The 20005-nt window shown below is 40.5% G+C and overlaps 1 protein-coding gene across 2 annotated transcripts; it reads right to left on the bottom strand.

Moving 5' to 3' along the window:
- Positions 1-3069: 3069 nt before the first annotated feature.
- On the bottom strand, positions 3070-19254 carry SLITRK3 (SLIT and NTRK like family member 3). Of its 2 annotated transcripts, none has more exons than XM_043594976.1 (2): positions 19103-19254; positions 3070-13387 (listed from the first exon to the last, which is right to left on the bottom strand). In XM_043594976.1, the coding sequence occupies exon 2, from the start codon at positions 13364-13366 to the stop codon at positions 10427-10429; it is 2940 nt and encodes a 979-aa protein (XP_043450911.1). In that variant the 5' UTR covers positions 13367-13387; positions 19103-19254; the 3' UTR covers positions 3070-10426. The 2 variants fall into 2 exon arrangements, with proteins under 2 accessions (XP_043450911.1, XP_043450912.1); XM_043594977.1 differs by lacking the exon at positions 19103-19254 and adding an exon at positions 18098-18749.
- Positions 19255-20005: the final 751 nt, after the last annotated feature.

The raw sequence follows: 20005 nt of genomic DNA, 5'->3' as shown, positions 1-20005 counted from the left end.
GATGTAGCACCACAATGGCAAGGTTCCAGACACCTAAAAAGGACTGATTTTTCATACAATATCCATAGCCTTAATGAAAATAAGTAAAATAGATGCTCACAGTTTATTAAAAAAAAGTATGTGTCTGAATTTGCCTTAAATATTTCTTATTGGGCTAAATTTACCATCAATTAAATTCTCATTGATGACTTTATTATAAACAGAGGAGAGTATGATTATAGTAGCATTTCCAGATTCAAACTTTAAAAAGAACACAGATGATTTTTCTTCTCTTGTTAAAGTCTCACATCACCTAAGTGAAAATGTGCTCAGCTTTGCATTATAATTTGGATCTTTCAAAGTAGAAATATATTTTGTATATTCATTCGTATGATCATCTTTGCAATTCTTTTCTCATCATCTAATTTTACCTCACGTTTGTCCATAAGATCAGAGTCTAAAATATAGGAATGGAGCTAGTCATATCTTGTCACTCTGAGTGTGAAAATCTTGTACATTTGGCTGGCATAGAAGAGATAAAAATATTTTAAGTTGCTTATCTCTCTAAAGGAAAGTGGTACATGTAATACTTGTATGTATGCCCTATTTTATTTAATATTCTTAGCTGGATTAACATTCCAGTAGAATTTTCACTAAAGTGGTAGAACGTTCATTCAGTTAAGCAACTTTAACATAGAGAAATCAAATAAGCCTACTAAATTACTGCTCTTATTTGCAAATGTTTAAGTAACTGAGCACAAGCTTTATTAATACTACATCTACACATACTACTGGGCATATGCTCCTTTTACTGCTTTGGCCACCAGTGAGGAAGATAAAACTAAGTTTTATAATTACTCCTTTTCTGTTTCCTTCTTTCCTTCCTCCCTCTTTTCCTTCCTCCCTCCCTCCCTTCCTTCCTCCCTCCCTCCCTTCCTTCCTTCCTCCCTTCCTTCCTTCCTTCCTTCCTTCCTTCCTTCCTTCCTTCCTTCCTTCTTTCCTTCGTTCCTTCCCTCTCTCTCCCTCCCTTGCTCTGTCTCTCTCTCACTCTCCTTTATTTTTATTTCTTTCTATTAGTTTTTCCTCAGAGACCTACTCATACTACTCCTCTTCCTCAATCTTATTTCCTTAAGCTCAGTGTGTATCTTATCAATAGAAAACCCAAGGAAAGTAAACAGAAGTCACTACTGCTGTCATGCTCTCACATTTCTTGCTGCCTCTTGCTCTCCAGACTCCTCCATCTCTTTTCATCACTTCTCTCAACTTTTGCAAGAACTCATAGGCCATACATATTTTAACTCTGTTCATTCCATCAAAAAATAATTACCTACTACCTAGTGTTATTAAGGCTGTGTGTTAGAAATAATGGGAAGAAAGGTAGCAGTAATGAGGTTATTCTAGAAATAAGATAAGATCCATGAAACTCAGTTTTGATCACCATATATTTTCCATAGCTGTGCAAAAAGATGGTCCTAGACACTGTGCTACAAAAGACCTTGAAGACAGTCTGTGTTCTCAAGTGCTTACAATATAATTGAAAAGCCAGATTCTTGGCACAGACAGGCAAAGTGACTGAAGGACACTTAGGATAAAATATTCCAGCATACCCAAATCATCATAAAGTAAACAGTGTGCATAAGTAAGTGAGAAAGTATTCAAACTTTAGTTACTGTATCAATAAAGGCCTACTGGATGAGGACATTTGAAACCTAATTTTGATGCCCATGAGAGATGTGTATTTTCAGCAAATAAAAGAATGACCACAGTAATTTGTGCAAATATGAGAATTGGCAAACTGCATGCTAAAAGATAGATTATTTGCTTGATTGTAACTAAAGTTACTTGCTGAGAACTTGCTAAGTTCTCAAAATGATGGTTGTTGAATGGGCATATCAGAATTACATCAGGCGCTTTTTTTGACTACACATTGTCTTCTGTCTCTCTTCATTTTGTTTTGCAACATTCCTTTCTACTAGTTTGTGATGTCCCTTGCAGGGCAAGTAAGAGCGGAACTGGGCTTGTGGCAGTTAAGATAGGTAGAGAAGAGTTTTTCAGAAAAGTTCTTCAGAATCAATATCTCTGCCCTCCTTTCTTTAAGACACAATGATTTATAGAAACGCTAACTTATTTTTTTGAAATGGAGTAACAGTGGTAAATGTAGTATCTCAGAACTGGATAGCCATTAACATGAGATGAGAGGTGATTTATTGTCGAACTCAAGCCTGGTTCCTTTAAGAATAAAACATTAGCAGCTAGAATCTATATATTGTTCAGCATTTTACACTATCTTTTACTCCATTTTGAACCTTGAATTTAAATATTTTTAAAATTTAATCTGTGCAGTACTGCATTACGCAAACTGTCACTTACTTGATAAAGATGTTAGTAAATAAATCCATCCATCTATCTATCTATCTATCTATTTATCTATCTATCTTCAGAATTAACTTAAGCAGTGTTCAGCTATCACATATCTACATTTATAAAGAGAGAAGGGTATACAATCCAAATTAAGGAGCAGTTTCAGTATCATTTATACTACTAACTGCAAATCATAAGCACAAATAGAGAACAAACATTTCAAATTACTATGTTTGGTTCTGGATAGTTCAGGGATATGTTATACAATATACATATGTTATAAGTATACGTATATACATATATATGTTATATAATATACGTATAATATATGTATATTATAAATTACATTCAATTTCTAATAAATAATTAAGTTATATAGAGAACAGACATTTCAAATTACTATGTTTGGTTGTGGATAGTTCAGGGATATGTTATACAATATACATATGTTATATGTATACATATATACATATATATGTTATATAATATACATATATGTATATTATAAATTACATTGAATTTCTAATAAATAATTAAGTTTTCTTAAATATTAATAATTGGGCTGTGTTCCTTAAATGAATTCTGGTATGGGGCTCAGGAGAAAGTTATGCTACTGTGGCCCCCAAAATAACTAAGGGCTAGCAAAGACCTCTTATTTGTTTAGGAAAAACTACTAATTTAAAAAAAAAAAACGACTTCATAATTCACTTTACACAGCCATACCATGAATTAAGCTAAATGTTTTAATATACGTTGTCATTTCAGTTTATCCTTGTGATTTCTTTTGCATTAGAATTACAGTTAATTATATCTGATTGAGTTACTTTAATGTTAAGGTTTGATATCATGTTCAATGGTTATGTTAAAGATGACAGTTGAAGTGGCGTAGAATCATGTTGAAAGACATAGTGAATCTATTTGGAATATAAACCCTTCCAAATGTAGTACACCAAAAGTTAATGTGAATGTCTGATTTAAACTTCCTCCATTAACCCTTTATCAGATGGTCTTCAGAAAGGGAGAGCATTTTCATTTTTTTCCCCTTCTCTTTCATTGTTTTTCTTGTTGAGGAAGGTTTTCTGAAAGCAAAGTGAGTGATTCATGGATCCAGTTATTACACAGATTACTTACACCTGTTAACATTTTCTGTTCCCCCCCGCCAACCCCTACCTCCCTTCAATTGCCCGCTAGAAAAGTAAAGCATCTAGTTAAGTGTTCATTACAAAGAGGAACAGATTTCACTTTTGAATCCAAATCAGGTGAAGAAGAGCACAAGTAGGGAAAAAATCCCAATTCAATTTAATACATATAAAATGTCCAATTTAGATAGACTTTGAGGGTTTCTTTTTTTTTCCAATTACAGTATATGGTTAATAGTTTACATATTGACAGACTTGTTTTTATTAAAAGTTAGTTACCACAGAACAAAAACAAAATAAATAAAAAATATAAAAAGACATTTTAAGATAAACTTTTTACCAGAATTCAGGGCGGGGGGGGGGGGGAGGGGGAACAGCCTTAGAATTCCAAGCAACAGGTAGGTGAGTGGTCAGAAAGTTTATACTATAAATAAGGAAAAACTACTGAAAATATGTGGGTTCCAGAAACAGGTGGTCTTAATACAAATATTTTACATTTGTATCTTAATTTTAATTATTGAACTAATATTTTGGATGCAATGGCAAAGACAGAGGGCATTTCGAAGGAGGAAGATCAAGGTTTTGAGATTTTAAACATAGGTTCCATATTTTTAAAGCATTCGCTGATGCATTCTTGATTTCCAGTAGTAGTTCTAGTTTTACTGTTACAGGTTTTGACTTTTTTCACCAGACTTACAAATGATCTCACAATGAAGAGAGATATGTTGAATTACTTTCTCAGCCTAGGTACAAAGAGAAGTGAATTGGACATTCTGTCATTAGGTGCAAGGACTCTCATCCATCCCTGGTCTTGCCTTGGTGCCTAATTTGAGCTCAGCGAATGTGCCCTCAGTCACAAGAATATTTTGGTGCTGAGTCAGAAACAGACGTAGAAGCAGAGCTGTCAGGAGTAGTGAAAGGAAAAGGGCCAGGGAGAAGAGAACTGCCTTTTGTCCCTGCACATACTCAGATGACATCTTTGTTTCGGCATCGTTTTTCAAAAGAGCTAACTTGACCACGCCCAAGGTAGGGAAGTTACGCTCTTGTTTAAAATACTACATAAGTCATTATATCGTGTTCCATCGTCCGAATAAACTACAAGCCTAAAAGTAGTAAACTATGTAATAGCATAAAAGCCCTGTATTGACATATAATACAGTATTGGTAATGTGGTACTTGTCATCATCAAGGGAACAACCTGCTAATTGAAATAAATTATTCAGGGGCGCCTGGGTGTCTCAGTTAGTTAAGCCTCTGACTGTTCCCATTCAGGCCGTGATCCCACAGTTCAAGAGTTCGAGCCCTGCATTGGACTCCTCGCTGACTGCACAGAGCCTGCTTGGGGCTCTCTCTCTCCCTCCCTCTCTGCCTCTCACCCACTCACGTGCTCTCTCTCTCTCTCTGTTTCAAAATAAATAAATAAACTTAAAAAAATTATTCAGGTTTTTTTTACTTGCGGTTATATTTTTTGATGAAAATTGTTTGATTTTGATACAACTTAATACACTGCAAACTATCAGTTCCCTACACTAATAAACAAGTGGATAGACTGAATATACTAAAGGAACAGTTAACTTGGTATGCTGGGCCTTTTTGTCACTGGGTGGTAATGAGGAAAGCATTCTTTTTTCATCTGTGTTTTAATGTTAAAGATGTAGGGGTTGTGTCAACCTCAAATTTATTATAATGCCACCTTGGCTATATGTCTTTAATGTTTACCACAAGTATTATTTTCTATTAGAATTTTAAAGTTATGTGAAAAAATCATCTACATCAGTGCAAGGAGAAGAAATGATACATATTTTCAAAAATATGTATATTATATTCAGGAGTAAATATTATCAGAATTAAAAAGTCTACCCAAATTATTCCCTCTTCACAACCAGTAACCCCTGGTATACACCTTTCCTGATAAGAGAAATCATCTCCTTCATTTTAGATTTCATAAAAGCATACTAGAAATGGTTATCTCTATTTATTATTATTGCTACTATTATACATTTTAAATAAAGGATAATATTTAAAAGAAGTAAATAGGAAAATGAATGTCTTAAACAGGAACTTTTCTTCTCTTGCTTTTGCTTTTAAGATTTCACTTTTTCAAGACAAAAGGTCTTGTCAAACTAATAATGCTCTGAAATTATTTTCACCTGTTAAATTTATTCTAGAAATAGAAAAGTGAAAAGGAGCACTTGTTTTTCATTTGACTTGTGTTGCATATTTATAAGATATTAGGATTTTTTACGGTTGAGGACTTAAAATAAATCACAGTTTGACTGAGATTTGTCCCCTATGACCTAAACAACAAAAGGAGACAAATTGAAAGATAAAAGAACTTTTAAATTCAGAAATATTAATTACAGTGTTACTTTTTACATGTGAACATTTCCAAAGTGAAGACTCATAATTTCATCCATCTTCACTTGGACATTAGCTAGACAGAAGCAAAGAAAAGAAATGCATAAAACTGAAATTGTTATACATGTGAGAAAAAGTGCATAATTTACATGTAAATATAATTCAGCATATATAAACTATATACATGTATATACAGTGTATATACATATATAATAGTTATACACACACATATATACATGATTGCCCAATTACACATGTGTTATTGCTCCTATTTTAAAAGGCCTATAGTATATTATTAAACTGAATACTTATATGGTGAAATTAGTGATATTATTTATAATCTGTTAACCTGAATTTTCAGTTGAGGATTTTTGAGCTAAGTATAAGTTATAAATGTCTAAGTTCAAATTAAACTAAATTTAAGATGGAGTGTTTTTTTTATTAGCATTTCCTCTCATCTTGTTATAGTCATATGTCTCACATTTTGTAAAGCATTACATTAATGTTTCCTTTGTTATAGCTATTTTACATTTATTGGCTCAGACAACATAATTCCAAACGGATAGGATTCTGTGAACAATGGATTTACACTAAGTGAATCAAAATAATATGTCACAATAGTTAAAGAAAATTCCTTATGTTATGCAATTGCATTATCAATTTTTATAGTGCTAAACCCAAATATTCTTCTCAGATATCAAGGGTTTAAAACTAACATTCCTAGTTAAGGGGGGGAGGGGACAAATTATCAAAGGCTTAGTCATTAAACTTTCCTTGTGATCTCTCTCTCTATAAATTTTTATTTAAAATATGGTGTTTATCATCCATGTATATATATACATATATATGTATATGTATGTATAGTTTTTAGTATTTTTCAATTGGAGGAAATAATGTAGCTTTTAAGATAAAAACAAAAGCATCCATGTAGGTAATGCTGGTATATGATAATGTTAAAATTATTACTGAGTCATACTAATATTTCACTTTCAACTATTTTCCACTAGCCATCTTACAGTAAAAGAACATTACAATACATTTTATTAATTTCAAATATTATTACTATAATTTGTAATAAAGTAGCAATGAATAAATAGCAGATATCTGCCTGATCTGGGTCTGCTTCAGTCTAATTGACCACCACTATGAGGTAAACTAGCAATCATTTTCTCAAAAATAATGTTTTACTACAGCAAAAATATGGAACAAATCCTAATCATAGTACCTATATTAATACCCATGGTACTTTATGAAAACATACCTGGTATTATAAATTAAATCTAACTTTAATAATTCTAATAAGACAGCTAAAGTAAGTAGCCTAGTGAAGGGGGTAGAAAACTCCATGGAAGCAAAAATTTATCTCCCTTGAATACAAAATTCCATTCTCATATAAATTTGTTTTCACTAAATAAAATTTATTCCTCATTCAAGAGTAAAATTACTATCTATATTTAAGGTAAGACATTCTTTCTGTATTTAATAAATAAAATATAAACATAATTATCAAGTTATATTGTAATTTGATACGGTTTATGGACACACATTTTTCAAATGTCAAAAGCACCAGGATCATTAGGGATTGTACTTTAACCTGATTTGTATAATATGCCATGTTATGAATGTGTGCATGGTTATTAAGGAAATGATGGTTACTGTCGGAAATATCTAGCTTTGCATTTTGAATGTTTATTATGCACATGCTTTCTACTATTCACCAAAGTATTTTATTAGGAGGAATGGAAACATGATAAATCACTAATTTAGAGGGACTCCATAGATAAGCTTTTAAAACACTTAAAGGCGTTTAAAACACTGACTTTCTGTGCTTAAAAAAAGGCTTCAAAGGAGGGAAAGATGATTAGAAAGAATAAGGAAAGTGAGATAACTATGAAAAAGCTAACTTAGGGGAAAGTAAAAAGACACGGAACATAAACCAAAACGGGAGAATGACACCTAATTAATTGTGGATTTGATCCTCTTGCATAAGGAAAGCTACATTTCAATATTGTATGTAGAGAAATGGTGAATCATGTTTTCCTTCATGTGCAGTAATTCCACCGTACCTCAAATAATGGAAGACAAAAGTTTTAGGTACAATGTGCCAAATGCAAGGCAGCCCTGAAAAGTTGCATTTTTGTATTGATATATGTGGTTTTTTTTTTTAATTTTATTTTTAGGTATACCTGTGTTGATACCCATACATAACTAATCAAGAGATAGATACTTATAAACATGTTTTTCTAGACATTCATGGGGCTTTTTTAAGTGCAATGCCTTAGTTTTTATATCAGTCACACAGCTTTAGAAGCTGCTGGTCTTTTTAATGGAAAAAAACAAAGTGATGTAAGGCATTAGTGACTTGTGGTGAATTACATTCAACACATAATGATAATTTCTACTAAGAGCAGCTTGAGAAAACTAACAGAATACTGGCCCCTCTGCGTAATTCTGCAGCAACAGGGTCTGTGAATCTCTGAAGCTCTGCTGCCCTCTACTGGCATAATGAGATAAGTGCCTGCCTCAAAGCTCAGGTTGCTTTTTATCAGTTTAGTTTCCTCCACAAACAAGACACTGGCACCTTAAAAATCCAATTTTCTTTGGTTTCGCTCACATGCAAATGGATAATAACTTGGGTTATTGTGAGATTAATTTTAAACATCATACAGTTTAATATCATACAGAAAGAAAACCTCATTCAGCATCTCTGTCTTAGTTCAAGCAAGACTGGGGCCAGTTGCAGTAGTGGCTGAAAAAACCAAGTAACTAAATATAGCAGTGACCACTTGTACAGATAACAGCATTCTGACAGTCAAATTGGCTACAAGGCCTTAGATTTTGATTGTGTGTGCGTGTGTGTGGTGTGTGTGTGTGTTTGTGTGTGTGTGTGTGTGTGTGTGTGTGTGTGATATTCTGGTTCATGTTTTTAAAAATAGCAATTTCACTTTCCTTTTTCTTTCTGTCATTTACTATTTTAAGGTGCATGGATCCTTGATTGCCTCCTCTATATAATCCTATACTTCTTAGCAATCTAGTTACTCTATTTTCCCCCAGTCACAGCCTGCCTAGGAAAACCGGTGCGTCACTGGGGTAGTGAGTTTGAGATTCATAATTCAAGACAAAAATAAAAGTGAACTATATAAATCAGATTTTTTTAAGTCCCGACTGTATCCTGGCATGTGATGGGGGTGGTGGGTTATAAGATTTATCAACATCACAGTGCATCAAACTTATTAATAAACCAGCTTTCTGTATAACAAGTAAAAGAAAGGTTCAAAAAATTGGGAGCACAAAAGGCACGGCATAGCTGTGGTTTCAGGTCCAAGCTTGGTGTCCTCTATATATAATGTATTATATTTTTCAAAAACTCTTTATTAGGAAAGCTATACCAGACGCATAATCACTATACAATGATTAAACATTACCTTTACAATTTATAATCACTGAAATTACAGAATAAATATATGCACATTTCTTTTGAATCTTTGTGTGTGAGAGAAAACATTAAAAGTGCTTCCTACAAAGCTGTTAGTGATATATACCCAGTTGCTTTTTTATTTTTTTAATATTATATATATATTTATATATATATAAGAAAGTGCAGATGGTCTCCAAAAACTCTTGGCATCAGGATGAAGTGTCACAAAGAGGGTGCTCATCCCTAGGTATGTGCCTCTGGCTGTTAAACCAGGCCTCCACTTCATTAGGATCCAACCTAGAATATGACCTTTCCCAGGGTGGTAGGCGAGAGCTGTACACTAGGGGTGAAGGGAAGGGGAAGCTATGAAGAGGAGAGGAATGGATCAAACCCGAAATAATTAGATAGTGTTAAAAGGGAATGGGGTGTGTATGTTTGTGTGTGTTTTGTGTGTGTGTGTGTGTGTGTGTGTGCACGTGTGTATGCATGTGCAGGTTTATACGTCTGCATGTGTGTGTACCTGTACCAGAAGGAAGAGGCTGCAGGTTTAGGGACCTAATGGTGTGCAGCGATTGGTGATTTGCATGTGGGTATGTGTGTGACAGAAAAAAGAGTGGGTGAGAACATTCAAGCAAGACCCGCCCCCTCCCTCCCCGTCTTGCAGTTTCCAGGCATGCAGCAAACTGCATTGTTAATACATGTACAGAATCTGTGCCATGATGGGAAGAGGAAAGAAAGCCACAAATGTCAATTTGTTTTCCCCCCTCCCTGTCAAACGAAACTACAACTAAAAAAAATTACTGAAAATAAAAAGACACGTTGAATTTTACTTAATTAGGATCAATACAACGATCCCCAATATACCTTATACATGGCACAGTCAAAGTCTCAAGTTTCAGTATAAAAAAATAATGATAACATTTGCTGGCAAAAGTCTGCGAAGGCACTTCATTGATTAATGATCTGAGTATGGCCCTTCCTCCAAATCACATCTGAGAGGGGAGAGCATACATCTGTATTTTCTAGTTATCATGCGGTTTCAGTCCTGTTCAGGGCAGGGAAGTTTGTGAGAATGGAGTTATTGGGACAAGTGTAAAGGGAGCAAGGGGTATTTCTTTTATTTTCCTTTTCTTTTGAAAAAAAAAAGCACTAATTTATTTTTCTTTTTTCGTTAGAACCTGTATGTTGTCTTCTCCAGGACTTCGAGGTAATCCGGCTTGGTTTGAAGTTTGGCCCTTAACTCGAGGTAATCACTTTTTTGGGTTTGGTGGTCTGTGAAGCCCTTTCCAGCCGAGAAGAGAAGGGTTTCTTTGAGCCTGGCGTCCTGCTGTAAGTCTGGATATTGCATGCCAGGAGGGTGGACGTGCAGTTCCTTTAATTTGGGCACTGTGCCATAGAGACAATCCACGAATCCCACTGTGCAGGGGGCTGGCTGTGGCCTCTCTCGGTCTAGGAGCATACTTCCACCGCCACAGCCTCCCCCAGGAGGAAACAGCACCACCCCACCATTCTTCTCATGGTGGCGGAACCCAGCCAAGTCTCCCCCAGTTCCCGCAACTACCCCAGAAACCCCACCAACTGCTGGGTGGTGAGGGTGAGGGTGATGATGATTCACCGTCACTATGGTGTTGAGCTGGGAGCTGGACACTGCCAGGGCCCACTCCTTTTCTTTTTCCAGCAAGGTCCGGTAGTTGCTGTGGTTCTCCTTGGGTGTCTCCGCAAACTGCTCACTTCCTAGGAGAACCTCACCTACTCCTGGTGGCTGTGTCCCAGGACCCCCTCGTTCTGCACTCCCTGACTCCTGGACTGATGAAACAGCCACCTCCTCCTCCTCACGAGGCTTATAGATGGGGTTGTTGCACATTTGGGTCACTGGGTGGGGGATGTACTCATATACGTGGCCCACAGGAGGGGCCTTCTCTGGGGACGAAATAGTCGCTCGGCCCCCACCTCCACTTCCACCTCCACCACCCCCACCATCCTCAAACAGCCGGTGGCATTGCATCTGGATGCCGGTAAGGTCCACCCCTTCTTGTCGCTTGCTCCTAAAGGGCAGCTTCTTCCGGCGCCGTCGGAGCACGTAGGCAAAGAGGCCTGCAGCAACAAAGACTGCTGAAAAGAAAAGAACCAGCAGGCTGAGAATCAACACAGAAAGTGGCACAGGGCCCCCGGGGGGAGAGAACTCATAAGGTGATGCACTCGTTGGCCCCCCAGCAAAGTGAGACTCTCCAGGCTGGGCTGGGGATGCTCCAGCTGGTGGGACGTGCAGCATCTCTGGGCAGAGAACTTCCAGCTCAATGGTGCGCACATCGCGGTGGGTGAGGTTCTCAGGGCTCCTGCAAAGCACATCACCCACCACGCTGACTGAGCTGATGGTTTCAATCCACTGTTTGAAGGGGACCAGGTCACAGGTACAGTCCCAAGGATTCTCATTGAGGTCTATCTGGACAATGGCATTCAAGTGTTCTAGGACGCCAGCCACAGGAAGGTAGAGGAAGTAGTTCTTTCTCAGGTTGAGCCGGGCCAGGGATGTGCCTGCAAAGGCATCTGTCGGGAGGGTCCTCAGCAAGTTATTGTTGAGGAATAGCAGCTTCAAGTTGGGCATGAGGCTGAAGGCTGCAGGCTGGATTTCTCGGATGACATTGAACTCAAAGTACAAGTAGTGCAAACTCTGTAGTCCTCGGAACATGCCTGGTGTCAGCTTCTCAATATCGTTGCCATTGAGAAAGAGGCTCTTTAGGTTGGGCAGGTTGATGAAGGCCCCATCCTGGACATAAGAAATACGATTGTTCCCCAGATGCAAGAGATCCAAGGAGGAGAAATTCCAAAAATCAGAACGGTATATTTTCTGAATCAGATTGCTACTCAGGTAAAGTTTCTTGGCATTCAATGGCCTTGGAAGAAGTTCAGAAATGTTATTAAATCCTCGCTCTTTGCAGTTGACAGTCAAGCCAAGGTCGTTGATGTGCAAATTACAGGTACACCCAGTAGGACATATAATGGGAATGGGTGGTCTGGTCTGGTAAGGAGCAATGGGAGGTTGGTTTGGGCCAGGGTATAAAGCTTGGGATGTAGAGGGTGGCCTTGGTGTTCGGGGCTGTTTGGTGGGCTTGGGCTGTTTATTTGAGGACTTGTATTCAACAGAAGAAGCAGTGAAATGGACAGAGGACAACATTGAGGAAGGCTTAGTCGGCCATGCATTCTCCTTGCTTGATGACAAGTGGGGAATCCCCAAACTAGCCTCCACCTCAGAGTCAGACAACAAGGGGCAGAGTTCTGTCTTCCTGATTTCTCGGAGATCCTTTCCATGGAAATGGAAGGGGGTCTCACAGGTGATGTCTCCCACCAGGGCGGTGTAAGGAATGCGTTCCAGCCAACTCTTTAGCTGCACAATCTCACATGTACAGTTCCAGGGATTTTCTTCCAGCTGGAGCTCCATCAGGCTTCTGCCAATGTGGTCTAGCATTCCTCGGTAAAAAAGAACCTTTAACCTATTTCCACGTAGGTCCAGATGGGTTAAGGATACAGCCTTAAATAAATTGGTCGGAAGCATGGGGATGAGATTGTCATTTAAAATCAGAACTCTCAATTTACTTAGGTTCCGAAATGCCCCACTCTCAATACGTTTAATGACATTGTAATCTGCCTGCAGATATTCCAGACTTTCCAAGCCAAGGAAGGTGTCATTTCTGAAGATGTCTAGTTTGTTCTCATGTAGATATAACCTCTTTAAGATCTTAAGACCATTGAAAGCTCCTGATTGAATGTCCTGCAATGCATTGTTCCCAAGGTTAATGGACACAGCATTATTCAAATGAAGAAAACTGTTGGTGTACAATTTCCTCATTGAATTCCTTTGCAGATACAGTTTAAAAGGTCTTGACCAGAACTCAGTAATCTGACTAATATTTGTAAATCCTTTACTGTCACAATGTATATGAAAGAGGCTTTCTTTAACTTCACAGTAGCATGGATCAAAACAGGGCTCATCTATTTCCTCTGAGTCCTCTATCAGGGGAATCGGGGTAGTCCATCCTAGAGCAATTGTGCTTAGAAGAATTATCCACAACATCCTCCCTCTGTGAAGCATCTCAGCTATGGAAGATTTCATCGTTCGTAGTTGATTACAAAACTGCAACAGAAATAAAGATGCAGATTTTAGCCTTTACTCACTCGTATGCACTATTCTAACTGACTCCTACATTTGGAGCTTTTTAAGAGTAATACAAAACTTTAGTAATTGTCGAACTGGCACTCGAAATGATCTATCAACCTGCTTAATATGTCCTGTATTTAAACTTGGGTGACTCTGAAATATTGTGCCATGCAATGCATTTTTCCTGAACCAAGCCATACTTGGTAAAGAGCGTATCATACAAACAACAGCAGCCTTCATTGCCTCCTATAGCAATCAAGGGACTGGTATACAGGGATGTCTTTTAGATATAGGCAGATTCAGTAATAATGGCAGTAATTTGGCCATTACACCTGTTTACCTGTTAAAATTCGCCTTGATTTCAGAGGTGCCCATTATAGAACTGATTGGGATTCTGACAGGAAATAAATATTTTTTAAACTATAGGCTTCTACTCATAAAAAGCCATGGCATACCACAAATTTATTAGATTAGAGTGTGATGAAGTATGAGCTCATTGCCCACTATCAGATGTTGAGATGTATACGATGTTGGGTATCTCTGGAAAACTTAAGATTTCTCTTCAGAGATGATCACAGTGTACTTAATTATAGTGTATGCTCAGTATCACATTATCCCCCCACCCTATTTTGCCCAAGCACAGATTTTTAACATCTCCTTTAATTAAATAATTTTTACACAAGTGTATCATTTGGCTATTTAAACCCTTTAGGAGTGATTAGCCTTTCTGAAGAAAGGCCCGTGCAGTCATCAGAGTTAGAGAGAATGACAGCTAAAGGATGCTGAGCCTGGGAGTGTCTGTATTAAAACACTTGCAGAGCTTAGTTTGGAATGTGTATCTGTGCCTTCAATATCAGCTGAGGAGTCCTGTGAAAAGCTGGACGGGCAGGTGGCTGGTTAGAAGACAGTTGGGTAGTTAAAGGCAAGAAAGGGTGAAAACCTCAATTCTTACCTGCTGATAATTGATCTATCACATGAAATACATTTCAAAGAAAGACATCATTCTTTTCCAATCAGAAGAAACAAATAATGTGTACTATTCTAATAATACAGAGCCTTCCTCCATGGCTCTCTTTCCTTGCCTTATATCATCAATATATGGAAATGCGTACCTAAATAAATTATATTAATGCAGTTTTATTAGATTGCCCTTTCTGAGTCACTGAAATATCAAATTGGAATAATTATTTTTAATCAAAAATAAACCCGAATTTTTAGCATATATTTTCTCTCCACACATAAGATACATACATTAAGGAAATATTTTGCCAACCCTTCGAAAACACAATGATATAATTTACAGGGAGAGTGAAAAGAATAAATCTTCACATTCAACTTGCATATAATGTACACAGCTGTAAGGAAAGGAAGACCCATGAGAAAGCAAAGAGAAATCTGCCTCAGGCATGCAATACTCAATTTTTAGAAACAATTAAATGAAAAAAAAGAGAGAGAGAGACAGAAAGCAGATGAGGCTACATTGCAGTATCAGTTAGTCTTCCCTGTCTCCCTTATAAAATATTAAAATCTACTTAAGTTATTTCTTCACCAATTTAAAATGTTTTTCTTGTGTCTGAGGTCCCTGAGATTTAGGTAGGAAAGGCTCCAGATGTCTTTGACTTACCTATTTTTCAGGAGGTTTTTTTTTTTTTTTTAAGTATTTAACATTGGAAGGAAAAAAAAAAAGCTTGAGTTTAAGGATTCTCTCTCTCTCCCTCCCTTCCTTTTGCTGAAGCTGAAGCAAAGGGGGATAGAGGGGGTGGGTGGGGGAGACGAAGAGAAAAAATACAAGCAGCAAGCTTGAGACGTGCTGGGAATGCAATGGGCCTTTCAATGGGCTTCTTTAGAATGCAGAACTGCCGCTTGGCACACTCAATAGAGGAGGGAGGAGAAGGGGCTGCTGCAGGCTTCCAGCTTCGCTGCCGCCGCCGCCGCCGCCGCCGCCGCCGCTGCCGCCGTGGCTGCTCTCGCTGGGTACCGGCAGCACATCATTGGGCACTGGGAGGAAGGGCGGGAGGGAGGCAGGCAGGAAGGCAGGCTCAATCTCAGTGCAGAATCTCGGACTTCTCTTGTGCTGGCTTTTTTTTTTTTTTTAAATATGTGCTGTAACCCTGGATCCGGCTTTCCACGTCACGAAAATGAGCTCCAAGAAGGGGAACGCGCTTAGCTTGGGTCGGGAGCGAGCACTACGAAGCCCTGACGAGAGAGAGAGAGAGAGAGAGAGAGAGAGAGAGAGAGAGAGAGAGAGTGTGTGTGTGTGTGTGTGTGTGTTTAAGGGGCAAGAAAAGAAGTGAAGGGATCGACTTAACAAATTGTCAAAATAAGAAACACGGAAGCAGAAGCCAACCTAAAGGAAACATTCCTTTGGTGGGGAAGGTGGAGGGGGAGGGGTGTGGGCATTTTTTCCCTTTAAAAAAAAAAATGCTGTTTTTAACTCTCAAGGAAATCATCTGACTGGTTTGCTCTTCTGGTTTCCAAAGCTCCTCTCTCTGGTGTAGACTGGTTGAAAAGTAAGATTATCCTTTGGAATTATCCTTTTCATAGCACAGACATTCCCCTTCCAAAGGTGGGGATAAAGGGAAATTCAGGTCCCCAGAGAAGAGCTGGATCTAGCTGATTCTGCTTAGGTGTCCCGAATAAGAGCTCAGGCAGCCTGAGGGACTTGGACTGAGTGTCTCCTGCATTTTGCTTCGATCTCTTTGCACCAGGAATCCTTTTGTTGTGCTGCAGCTCAAAGCCTTCGATTTCCCCTGGATTCAACAGCCATGTGTTTGCTTCCACCTTTTTAAAAACAGAGACAAGCCAACGCAGACCACTTGGTAACAATGGCACATTTCACTTTCTTCCACTGGGAAAGACCTCGCGGGGATAGGGGGCAGCATTTCAGGATATATATATATATATATATATATATATATATATATATATATATTTCTGCCCCCCCTCGGCCCTCCTCATTCCTCACTCTTCCCTGCCTCCCCCCCCCACATGCTGTTTTTGGTCCAAATGTTTCTCCATGATATTTTGGGGAAGAGGAAGGTAGGGAGTCGTGAGGGTGGGGGTGATTGAGCGAAGACTTTGCAGTGAAGAGGGGCCACCAGATCACACGAACCTTCTAAGAAGGCTCAACTGACGGTTCTACAGTCCTACCTGCTGGGAGGAAATTCAGCTTAGTGGGGAAACTGGAGAGAGGGAAGTGTGCAGCAAGCGTGTCTAGTTAGCGGGAACTGTAATGGCATCGATTGCCCTGTGTCCTCCCCCCCCCCCAGCTCCTGGGGAAGGGAGGGACTTTCTGGCCGCTAAAGAATTGGATTGAACCTCAACTGCCCAAGGACTCAAAGTTAGCGGGTAGAGATGGCTTTCTCTTAAAGCGCTTTTTACAAAACCAAACTTTAAGGAAAAACCACACAACTCATGGTATCAGTTCTCCCCATTTTAAATATATGTCAGTCACTTAATGCAAGAAAACATTCCTTAAGAGTCAGTCATTAGGAGATTCCCATGATATTTTGCATTTAAAATGACCGCACAAGTGTCCACCGCTCCAGAGTAGCTAAGATTGGAAACCACGATCACAGACTTAGTAAGCAGGCAGGCAAGATTCTCTAACACTATATGTACACGCTTAATATTCCAGACCCACCCTATTTCTCATGTCCCCGCCGAACAGACCATCACCGACAGCCTGAGCTCAGAACCAGAGCGATCCCATCTCCTTCACCAGCTGCCAACCTACCCCCTCCTCCGCCTCACACACCACCTTTGGTACCCAACGTGCAGAGGCGGTGACTGTTTCACGGATCATATCGGAACCCATGATGCGATGAAATCGATGGGTAACAACAGGGAGGCTTCCCTGAGCCTCTCGATGATGGTAAATGACCATCTCTGCAATCGTCCTCCGTGCCCTCCTTAACTACATCCCCTCAAGTTCTTGGTCTGGTCCATGTCCTAAAGGCTATTTCACCCCTTCCCTTTCCTTTATCTCCGTATAGCGTGTCTGAGTGATAGGAAGAGCCCCAAAAGTTAGAGGATGAAGGGCCCTGAAGCCCGTTGTCGCCCGTTTCCTGCTGGGAGCGCCGGGCATCATTTGTCCACGGGGAGGACAAGAAGCCCTTTCTCCCCACTGTGTCCCCTTCTTCTCTCCCCCTCCCCTTTGCCCGATCTCCGAGCCCACTAATCTCTCCATATCTAAGATTAAATATTCCAATATGGAAGCAAAACGATCTCTCCTAGAACAATAATTAAAATGCTGCATCATTCATTTTCTGAAGAGGTCTGAGCCTTCTATAGATCCTTTTCTAATCTGCTGTCTCCAGGCAAAACGCACAATGGGTATGTTTAGAAATGGAAAATGATTAAACCCCAAGCCGTTTTCCTTCTTTTACCGCACGAGCGAGCGACCCACTGGGGGAGGGGCCCTTCGCTCCGCCACTTGGCCTATTTGTTGGAGTTACTTACAATTTCCTCCCCCAGGAAAGGGTCTGGGGGTATGTGAGTCTCCAGCACCTTCCCTTCTATCTTTGTCCTTACAACTAAATGATCCAGTTCAAAAATGCAACAAACCCCTAGCACCTGTGAACGAACAGCAGCCACCGAGGCCAAACTCTGTTCTACAATGCACATCCTGCAAGCGAGAAATCCTGGTCTCAATTAGGCAAAGTAGGAAAGGATGGCGGCGAATACCTATCCGCGCCGAGCGCTCTAGATCTCCGAAATGAGCTCCGAGGGGCTTCCCAGCGGGAGGTGCAAACTCTCTGGGCGGCTGAATTGTATCCATTATGCCGTAGGCTTGCAGTTCCTCTCCCTCCGTCCACCAACTTTCAGAAAGGCCACCAAATCACGCTTGTAATCCTTTTAAATGTTTCCACCTTTGAGACTCGAAGGGAAATGGTCGCTGCATACCAATGGGAGAGCCGGGCGCTCACCTAGCGCGACGAGACCAGTGACAGGGAGCTCACGATCACAGTTCTGTGTACCCTCGATGGGAGGCAGGCAGCGCGAGTGTCCTAGGACTGGGTTCTCTCACTTAAAATCTCGGTACTCTCGGTTCAGCGTCGAGCTTCGTGGTCCCCGAGAGTCCTGGCTAGGTCTCTGGGTTTTATTTATTTTTCTTTCTTTCTCTTTCTGGCTTCCTGAAAGGTTGTCACTCAGTGCAATCCCTGCCCAAGGCCTCCTTGAATCTGGGGAGATGGGACTAGCCCTTGCCTTCTCCCGGTGTCTTTGCTCTTGACCCTTTGGGTAGGTGGGAGTGGGGGTGGGTGGTGTGTAGATGAGAGAAGGGGTTGGGGAGGGGAGGGAAGGAGGCAGGAAGGGGGCGACTAGATCCCAGATCCCAGCATTGGCCAGACGGCGAAGGGGGGGGGGCGGGGGTAGAGAGAAAAAGAGGATACAAATACAACGGTATGGCTGTACACACCAAATTCGACTTCGACTGGGGCGGGGGGAAATCTCCGGCAAAGCACGAAGGTGAAGCGATCCAGCGGGCAGAGAGTGAGCCCCCCTGACAGCTCACCATTCAAGCACCCTCACATCTCGAGCGGGAGAGGGTGGGAGGCGGGGAAGGGGACCGCGGAACGTTTCAGGCCAAGGAGACGCTCGCGGCAGCGGCATCTTTTAAGACTGACCTGCTTTAAAAGTGCCACTTTAATGGCTTAGGAAATAACTAAAATCGGATCACACGTTACTCACCAACGTCTGCACCTAAACTGGGAGCTCCAGGTCGGGTTTTAGGAGGCAATATAGGAAACGCCAAGCTGGAACCCGAATGCAAATCCATCAGCTGCTGCCCCCAAATCGCGCACAGAGGGAGAGGCGCTCGGGAGCCCCCAGATCAGCCCATCGCGGGAGCCTCCGCCAGCTTGTCCCCCCTCCCCCCCCGCACCCCCGGCCCCTCCTCCGCGCCAACTGTGTAAATCAGCCGCCGCAGTCCTCTCGCCGCGCATCGCAGGCAAATCCCTGCTTAGGAAGCAAGGAAGCAAGTGATCTCTCTTCTCTCTCTCTCTCCTCTCTCTCTGTCTCATGCTCTCTCTCATTCTCTCTCTCCTCTCATCCCCCCCTCCCCCTTTATCGGTCACAATCTGGCAGCTCTACAAAGAGAAACCTTGTAAAATTGAGTGGCAGGAAGTCAGCATTCTGTGTCTGTGGATTGATTTTAACTTTTATTTGCAAATGAGGGGTGGCTGTTTGGAAAATTACAGCCCAGGCCCGAAGGGGTTCGGGCGGGGTCATCAAATTAAGAGCATCTGAGCTGTGTTGATGGGCGGTATCGCTAAACGCCTCGTAGAAGCTGTTTCCAAGTGATTTGCGGTGCCCCCCCCCGCTTCATGATACATAGGTGACATTTTGGAAGTACACATATTTTTCTCATCTGTTTACACTTGCTAAGAGGGAGGAAATAAAACTAGGGTGAGGGGCGGTGTGGGGGGCATCTGCTGGGGAGATGCTGGGTACCATTTCGTGACCAAGTTAATGAGGACACTTGAGCAATTATCGCACCTATGTGAGAGTATTATTACAACATCATATACCCACTGGAGGCGACCATTACCCCCACTGCAGTCATACTAATGCAGTCATTTAATGCTCCATTCA

This window comes from Prionailurus bengalensis, chromosome C2 (genome assembly GCF_016509475.1).
Source record: "Prionailurus bengalensis isolate Pbe53 chromosome C2, Fcat_Pben_1.1_paternal_pri, whole genome shotgun sequence".
Lineage (NCBI taxonomy): Eukaryota > Metazoa > Chordata > Mammalia > Carnivora > Felidae > Prionailurus > Prionailurus bengalensis.
The sequence above is the reverse complement of the archived record's forward strand: the minus strand, read 5'-3'. Positions and strand labels throughout refer to the sequence as shown.

Bases quoted from the DNA above. Each gene is read 5' to 3' on its own strand.
- SLITRK3 (XM_043594976.1), bottom strand. From the start codon at position 13,366: ATGAAATCTTCCATAGCTGAGATGCTTCACAGAGGGAGGATGTTGTGG.